Source organism: Miscanthus floridulus, chromosome 8 (genome assembly GCF_019320115.1).
Source record: "Miscanthus floridulus cultivar M001 chromosome 8, ASM1932011v1, whole genome shotgun sequence".
NCBI classification, from domain to species: Eukaryota; Viridiplantae; Streptophyta; class Magnoliopsida; order Poales; family Poaceae; genus Miscanthus; species Miscanthus floridulus.
The window spans coordinates 53,680,642-53,689,527 of NC_089587.1; the positions used below are offsets into that span (position 1 = coordinate 53,680,642).

An 8,886-nucleotide genomic window follows, 5' to 3' on the forward strand; every position below is an offset into this window, starting at 1 on the left:
TCCGCTGCATCCCAACTCGTGCGTTCTGTCTGCCTCTCACGCCGCCCCCTCTCGCTCTACGACGACTGGTGCGCCGCGCCGCCTCCGCCGCCCTAAGCCAGGTGCTAAGGCTTGGTCTCTTCGCCGGCGAAGAGCACCCACCAGGTACTTCCACCCCTTCTCTTCCCTTCCCTTCAAGCTGAGCACCGAAACCCTAACCTAAAGCTATTAGCTATTTGACAAGCCTCCAAACTTCGACGTTTTTGCAAAAATTATTGGGTGTACATGTGTACACCCATGTCGCTTTACTGGATCCGCCCCTGCCCATGTCCTTTACTGAGTCCGCCTCTGCATGATATGTATTACACTCCCCACTAACTTCGATTTTTTGTTCGCTGGATCTGCTCCAGGCGTAGAGAGAGATGGCGAGTCTAACCGGCCTCACCGCGAATCCTAATCCGAACAAGTCATTCGAGGTGCTCTGCTGTGTGAATTTGATGCAGAACTGCGAAGAGTATATGCCTCTACTGTAGCATCTCGAATCATCTATGTTTTCTTGAAAAAATACAGATACTGCCGAACCCGGGTGACTCCGTCTCCAGCCTCAGCTTTAGTCCCAAGAGTAATCTGCTTGTGGCAACCTCCTGGGATAACCAGGTAGCTTTCCTTATGCTGTTTAATTTGCAGTTAGCATTTGTTACTGTGATGTATGAATGTATGATGCATGGAACTTGGGTTTGATTTTGTGTTTTGTTCAGGTGAGGTGTTGGGAGATTGTTGGTGGGAACAGTCAGCCAAAGGCATCCATATCACATGATCAGCCGGTATGATCCCAGTGTTTTCTTTGATCTGTTAATATACTTGGTTGGGTGGTAGATTGACTTCCATGTAGTTATTATCTGGTGTCCTGATTGATTTGTTTCCTTTTTTATTAGGTCCTCTGCTCGGCTTGGAAGGATGATGGAACTACTGTCTTCTCTGGAGGCTGTGACAAGCAGGTCAAAATGTGGCCTCTGCTGTCAGGTGGGCAGCCTCAGACGGTTGCAATGCATGATGCGCCTGTCAAGGAGGTCGCCTGGATTCCTCAGATGAATCTTCTTGTCTCTGGAAGCTGGGATAAGACTTTAAGGTGTGCAAGTCCAGTCTGCTGCTCTCTAACTTGACCTTTTTCACTTGGAAGTTGAATACATATCTCTCATCCATAATCTGTTACCAAAGGCTGGCTATTACTAGATCATGTTATCTAAAAGGAATAGTATATTCCCTAAGTTTGTGAACGTCTTGGACAGTTGAGATCATAGTATCAATATTGCCTAAGTCAACTACCACTAAAGATCCGTTCACCCTATACTGTTTTTCTTTCCATTCTAGTCTTTGTGCGCTATAAACCTCCAAATTTTCCTATGACCCGATCACATGTTCTGACAGTTCTGTTACAGCTGCAATGGATTATGCTCCTTGCACATTTGAGAAAGAAATGGATTATGCTCCATGTTAGCATTGCTATATTTACAAGTAATCATTAAGTCAGTAGCTAGTATTAATACGAAGTCTACATAATTTGATTACTTAATAGATAATACTCTTGTCGTCATGCATTTCAGATTGATTTAGGGAACACTATGCCATATTGCAGTTCTAAATGTGTATTTGATTATGATGCATACATCGTGCATTTATGCTCTCTGACTGTGTGTTAATTTTACTTTATCTGTGCGACTGTGCCTGTGCCCTTTTGGACTTCGTATAGTTCTGTTATGCTTTGTCTTCATCCCATTAATTCTCATATACCTTTAATGCAAATCGCTATGCTCTTTATAGGTATTGGGATACAAGACAAGCAAATCCTGTGCATATTCAGCAACTTCCTGAGCGTTGCTATGCTCTTACTGTGAATTATCCCCTTATGATTGTGGGAACTGCTGATCGTCATCTTGTTGTCTTCAATTTGCAGAATCCTCAGGTGATTGTGCTGTTAAACTGGGCTTTGCATGTGTTGATTCATTTTGAGTTGGACATTGATGACTTCTGTTATTCAAATGGCTTATTTCATGCCTTCTGTTTGGATTGTTAGACAGAGTTCAAACGAATCCAATCACCACTAAAATACCAGACACGGTGCCTTGCTGCATTCCCTGATCAGCAAGGGTTTCTGGTAATGCTTTATTATTGGAATGTCCTTTACTCTCCGCATTCATTAAACCTAACTTCTGTATAAGCCTATTTTTAGTGTACTTCACAAACAAATTATTTATTTCTATTTTGTGGCATATCATTTTGTATTTACCAAATACAGATATGAACTCATTTGATCTGTCTTAAGCAAGTTCTTGATTTCTTCACTCTCAACTTTTTCTACACATCATATTCTTTACTCAAGTCAGTATGGGTGGGATTGGGATTTTTCACTCAGTATTAATTTCACTGTTATGGTCTAATGAGTGCTGTGTTCCTATGCATGCAAAAATTCCAACCGATAGATCAAGTATAAATATTACTGATGCTGTGGTATTTTGAGTTGCTGGGACGACTTACCGAAGGGGAAGGTCAACCACTGGTGTATGGATTCAATTTTGAGTCTGTCTTGGCCATTAAACTATACCTAAACTTACGTACTGTCCATTCTTGCCTATTGTAGTCTTACCTCTTACGCATCCATAGAATCAGATCAGGATTGAACTTTACTTCTGAAAAACACCAAACTTCTTTTCTAATTTCTAGAACAGATCTAAAGGCACATCTATATGTAGATGGTCTTTCTGCACACATTTACATGTCAGATGTGTTTTTTCTTCAATGAGATGAGATAGTTGCATGAAAGCAGTGTTTGAAAAAAATGCAATTAAGCACGAGGCGGAGCCCTGCCACATCACGTAGGCCATAGGTGTTCAATTAAACACGAGCCAGTAGGTAAGTGGCATGGAAGTGAGGAAAATCGCGAGTGGGGCAGGTACGCGCAAGCGTGGGCAAGCGGCAGGAGCGCGTGCAAACTCGTGTCATAGCCAGTGAAGTGCTGCACCAGCGCCCCACCACACCATGCAAACCCTCCCTGGTTTGGGTTGTCGTGAGGCTTGTGTCATCTGAGACCGGCAAGATGAGAATTTACGGCTGGCGGTGCGGAGTGAGCGTGTGGCGCTGGGAACTGGGAAGAGGAAAGAGGTTTGGGCGTGCAGCGCTGGGAGGGAGACGTGTGTAGATAGCTGGATAGGAGTGGCCGAGTGGATAAGGTGGGTTGTAGGGTTTTTAATGGGTTTTGGGCCACTTACTGTTTTCTGGTCCGAGGGAGATAGTACTGCTGGGCCTATTGTTGCATCAAGGTCCGGCTGATGTTGTAGAAAAAAAAGAAAACAAAAACGTTAATCGCATTTAATGTACGTTCTAGGCAGTGGCTTAGTGCCTAGCACCTTTTACATCCTTGTATGAAAGTGCATATTGCTTACCCTTGTGTGCAGCATGACAACTAGAAGGCATCTTAGGTTGTTAGAACCAATCTGGATATGAAATCATGCTGCAGGCCAAAGAGTAAAGCCCTCTTGTTCTTCAAATTTTCTTTTGGTGGCTGTACGACTCCTAGATATTTACCTGCCTAGCGGTTAATTTGTTTTCCTGGTGCCTGATATTTCCTTTATTGTGTTAGTATCTTGGATTAAATGTTTGGTACCTGACAGTATATTTTGTTTTCTTTAAATACTTTCCATATGACTTTGAGAGCAAATTAGATTTCCATGTGAGTGACCCACTGTTCTCATTTAAAGGTGGGTTCAATAGAAGGAAGAGTTGGTGTTCATCATATCGATGATGCACAGCAAAACAAAAACTTCACATTCAAATGTCACAGGGAAGGAAATGATATATTCTCTGTCAATTCACTCAACTTCCACCCTGTAAGATTTCTCTCTTCAGTCTTCACGCATTGTTAATAATGTGGGGCTTATGTTTTTTTTTATAACTTAGCACATGTTGCTATGAAGCATACTGATGCAGTAGAGACTTGTGGGGTTTTAGTACCTTGGCTTCATTCTCAATTAATTTGTTGAATACCGTAAGTCCAAGTTCTTGTCGTCCACAAAATATTTTGAACTAAAATCAATGTTATACTGCAGATTAAGCTATCTACAACTATACACTGCAGTCATAGGTATATGAATGACACAAAAGTACTCATTATTGTCCGTTCAGATTAACACAGACTACCAAAACAATTTCAACAGATTATTAGTTTAGTTGAGCAATTTTTATCACATCATATCAGTTGCATCTAGCTCTAAGAATAGTGTTGATTATTTGGTGATGCTCTTTTTTGCTAAGTTCACTGGATTTGTATGGCTAGTTAATGATGCTGTGTACCTGTTTGAGTTGGTTGTGCTTGTAGGCTGTGTTTCATTGAAACAAGCAGTGCCCACATATGAGAGTTTCCATGTTTGGGAATAGCAGTTGGTTCTAAGCTTGGCATCCTAGTTGTTGATGTTGAAATTAGGAATTTCATTTAATTTTTATGTTCCATAACTTGCTGCAGGTCCATCACACATTTGCAACTGCTGGATCTGACGGTGCTTTCAACTTCTGGGATAAGGATAGCAAGCAGAGGCTAAAGGTAGACCAATTTCCATGGCTCTTTCTGTTGATTTTCACTTGTGTTGGTAGCAGTTGATTTCTGTTGCATTGATTTTTCTTGATTTCGTGATGGTTTGCTGCTTGTCTTTGTGGCGTATTTGTACCTTAGTAACTGGGGTTGTTGGTTGATCCTGTGATCCACCTCAGATCACACATCTTTGCAAGGTCATATGATATTAGTTCGCAGCTGGGATGCTACCCCCGGATGGCTCATGATCAATGGGTTGAGGGATGACAGAAAAGAAATGGGGTAGTGACAAGGGAAAACATGGGGAACGGAAACTATCCTCAACTTCTACTTTTTTATTGTCTCCATCGATGCTGCTGTCTTGCTTGAGTAATCCACAATGGTTGTGGCCTGTTGGGGGAGAAGTGAGATGAGATGAAATGAAATGGGATGGAGAGAGGGGGATAATGAAGGGGCTAAGTTTGAGGTAGGGCCATTATCATGGTTATGAATCTTGAGTGAGTTGTCAAGGGATTGGGGGAGAGGAGAGGTGGAAAACTGGAATTTGTCTTTCCCCTTTTCTTCTTTTTCTCATTTCTTCCAATATATACTTTTATTACATGAACGTCTTTAGTGAACTTTAAGAATAAATATTTGTAGTTGATCCATGGACCTGGATTGCCTAACCCTGATTCTTCAGTCATCCAGTGTCCTGAATTAGCATCTTAAATAACAGTATCCTTCTTTGACCTGTGTTTTAAGCCACCCACAACCTTAATCCCAGGACCTTGTTTGTTGACTCACTTTTGATTTCCTGGTGACTTTGGTTAGTACCTTTTACTGTCCTACCATATTTTCTGTTTATACAGTGGAAAATCGAAACACATGGTCAGCTTGTGAGCATGATGTTGCAATCCTGAGCAAGAAAATATTTTGGCAGCACTGTGGGCCCCCCCCCCCACTTTTTTGTCTGAGCTTGTTTTGACAGGCTGTTTTTTAAGTAGGTTTCATAGGCAATTTTATTTTTCTTTATCTTGGTATAAAAGCATGTTACATTCTCATTTAATTGTATGAATCCTTTGATTACTGGTCTGCCTATTTTGCTGGGTGCACTGTAACTGCTTGTTTTTATTCTGAATTTCTTATACATTACCTTTTGTAGAGGGCATAATTCATTTGATTTCCGTACTATTTCTGTACAGGCTTTTAGTAGATGCCCCCTTCCCATTCCTTGCAGTACCTTCAACAGTGATGGTTCCATATTTGCTTATGCGGTAAGTCTACTGGGCAACTTGATGGCTGAATGCCTTGTATCTGTAAGAACAATTGTTTTTCCACATCCGAAACTATGTTTTTGGATCAGTTGAGCTTTTAAAAATACCTACCTTTGATTGAGACAACTTTACACACATTAAATATGCACAAATCAATTTACTCTGTTTCAGTCCTAATTGACCAACTGCTCTAGTTGAATTGCTATTTTAAAATGTGGTTCTGGTCATAGCTTCAATTTGCTTTCCAAGTAGAGTGTAGCATGGTAAAAAAAAAAGAGCAAGTATGAAAAGTTACACAAATTTTTGTCAAAGTACAGATCATGTAGCAATTGATTTGGCAAGTTGTATTCCAAGGAGCGTGTAGCATGGACGAGATATTAAAATATAGGCAATTAGACCGGCTATATTGTATGGAGCAGAATGTTGGCCTACAAAGATTCGACATGTTCAACAACTGAGTGTTGCAGAAATGCGTATGTTGCGATGGATTTGTGGTTACACAAGAATGGACCGGGTTCGGAACGATGATATACGTGATTGCCTAGGGGTAGCATTAATTGAAGAAAAGCTTGTCCAACATCGGTTGAGGTGGTTTGGCTATGTCCAAAGAAGACCTCCAGAGGCACCAGTGCATTGTGGAGTCCTAAGCCAATCTAATAATATGAGGAGAGGTAGAGGAAGACCGAAATGGACATGGGGGGAGGCAATAAAAAGAGATTTGAAAGTTTGGGATATACCTAGGGATCTATGTTTGAATAGGAGTACTTGGAAAGCAGCTATTGAAGTGCCTGAACTGTGACTTGGGGCTCTTGGTGGGTTTCAACTCTAGCCTACCCCAACTTGCTTGGGACTGAAAGGCTATGTTGTTGTTGTTGTTGAACTAGGAAAAGTTACACAAATTTCGTATCAAAGTACAGATCATGTAGCAGTTAATATGTCAAGTTGTATTCCAAGTAGAGTGTATCATAGTCAATGCAGAAAATCTGTAAGTATTATTCCCTCCATTCCAAATTGAAGTCAATCTGGCTTTTCTAGATACATAGCTTTTATGGTGTATTAGACATAGTGTATATCTAGATGCATAGCAAAAGCTATGTACCTAGAAAAACCAGAATAACTTACAATTTGGAACGGAGGGAATATTACACAAATTTTGTGTCAAAGGTACAGATCATTGGGCAATTGATTTGGCAAGTGGCCCTTACTGCAGGAGTGCAGAACTACCATGTTCCAAAAGATACTAGAGCGTTAAATGCATATATTTATTGTCTTGTACTCCCTCCATTTCAAATTATAAGACGTTTTGGCTTTTCTAGATTCATAGTTTTTGCTATGCACTTATGGGGCTGTTTGGTAGGGCTCCTTGGAACAAATTCTCCATGAGAATCGCTCCTCCCTAGCCAAACAGCTAAATCTCACATAGATTCAGGTGGGGAGCAGGCAAGAATCACTTCTCCATTTACACTGGGAGGTGGGAGCTAAAAAAACTCTGCTCCCCACTGCTCCCCGTTCAAAACCCACAATAATCACTCTAGAATCAATTGTGCTCCCTGTTGAAAACCCACAAGAATCACTCTAGAATCAATTCTGCTTCCTGTTCAATACCCACAAGAATCACTCTAGAATCAATTCTCACCTGCTCCCCTACCATAGTCAAGTAGAATCACTCCACTAGATAATCAAGGAGCAGAGCCAGAGAATCTAGGAGTGGAGCTCTGCCAAACAGACCCTTAGATATACACTATGTCTAGATCTATAGTAAAAGCAATGTATCTAGAAAAAGCCAAAATGTCTTATAATTTGGAACGGATGGAGTCTTGTATCGTATATAAATGTCCTTCAGTTTTGGAGCAAGTTTTCCCCTTCTACAAAACTCCATTTTACATTGGACCCATAAATGTTTGAATGTTGCTGACTTTGCATTTTGTTAAACTTTTTACTCTTGAATTTTGACATTACTAGTTTGGGCCCTTGTTATGTTTGAACAAATTTTATCATTTTATTCTACTTGTGTCCATGGAACGAAGTGCTGTTAGCCCCTCAACATATTTTAGGAATTTAGAGAAGTTTTGGCCACAGACAAACTAGGATATTAGCATAAATGTGCTATTCTTTATTTGTTATTAGTGCTGTAACAAGTTTTTTGAATTTTGATGACTGCCCACCCTAGCTTTTACGAATCCTTTTATCCATGTTTAACCATCACCACTGTAAAATAGGTCTGCTATGACTGGAGCCGTGGGGCTGAAAATCACAACCCTGCAGCTGCAAAGACATCCATCTATCTCCACAGTCCACAGGTGAGCTCTGTTTGCTGCATTCATTATTTTGTGAGATTCATCCTGCAATCTTTATTGTATTATTTCTGCCACTGAACCTCCTCTTAATAGGAAACCGAGGTCAAAGGAAAGCCACGCCTTACGACAGGCAGGAAGTGATTACATTGCAGATGTTGCTAAATGGCTGATGTCATTCACCAGTTTTGTTATGCCCCCCCACCCCCCTGTATTGGAAGTCTGGTAGATTGTAAATTTCAGCTTACTTGTAGGACCAATTATAGGGTTTCTGTTGGAAGTCTTAACATGCTGTAGTACCTGGTGTTTGTGGTGTCTTCCAAATAGATTGTCTGTGGAGGTTCTGTGATCATCTCCTTTATTTTGGCTGTAAAATCAGTGTACCAAAGAATGTTGTGATGTAAATTTTCGTGCATGTGGACCTTTACTAATGGAGTTGTAGTTCACAGCCCGTTCTGGGTTGGGATGGGCATGGAGCACTCCATGGATACCCACCGAGCCAATGTAGTTCAATTTAATTAGGTAGCGTTTCAGTTTGAGTGATGAAAAATTTTGCCATTTTAGGGCCTGTTTGAGACTGTTTTTGCTTTATTTTTTTTACTGCGCTCCATGTTTTTAAGCCAAAGCAGCTCTACAAACTCTGTTCTAGGAAACTCAAGAAACTTCAAATTGAGTTGATTTCCTTGTTCCAACGAGAGCTGAAGAGTAGTTTGCACTCGTGACCAGATGGCCGTGGGGGATTTGCGGTGTAACCTACAAATCCATACAAATATCTGGT

At 40.8% G+C, this 8,886-nt stretch overlaps 1 protein-coding gene across 1 annotated transcript; it reads left to right on the plus strand.

The window, feature by feature from the left end:
- On the plus strand, positions 1-8,629 carry LOC136476395 (protein RAE1-like). The gene is made up of 12 exons (XM_066474218.1): positions 1-144; positions 390-455; positions 550-636; positions 738-803; positions 915-1,108; positions 1,801-1,942; positions 2,054-2,134; positions 3,735-3,863; positions 4,496-4,573; positions 5,743-5,814; positions 8,034-8,114; positions 8,205-8,629. The coding sequence occupies exons 2-12, from the start codon at positions 402-404 to the stop codon at positions 8,250-8,252; spliced, it is 1,032 nt and encodes a 343-aa protein (XP_066330315.1). The 5' UTR covers positions 1-144; positions 390-401; the 3' UTR covers positions 8,253-8,629.
- Positions 8,630-8,886: the final 257 nt, after the last annotated feature.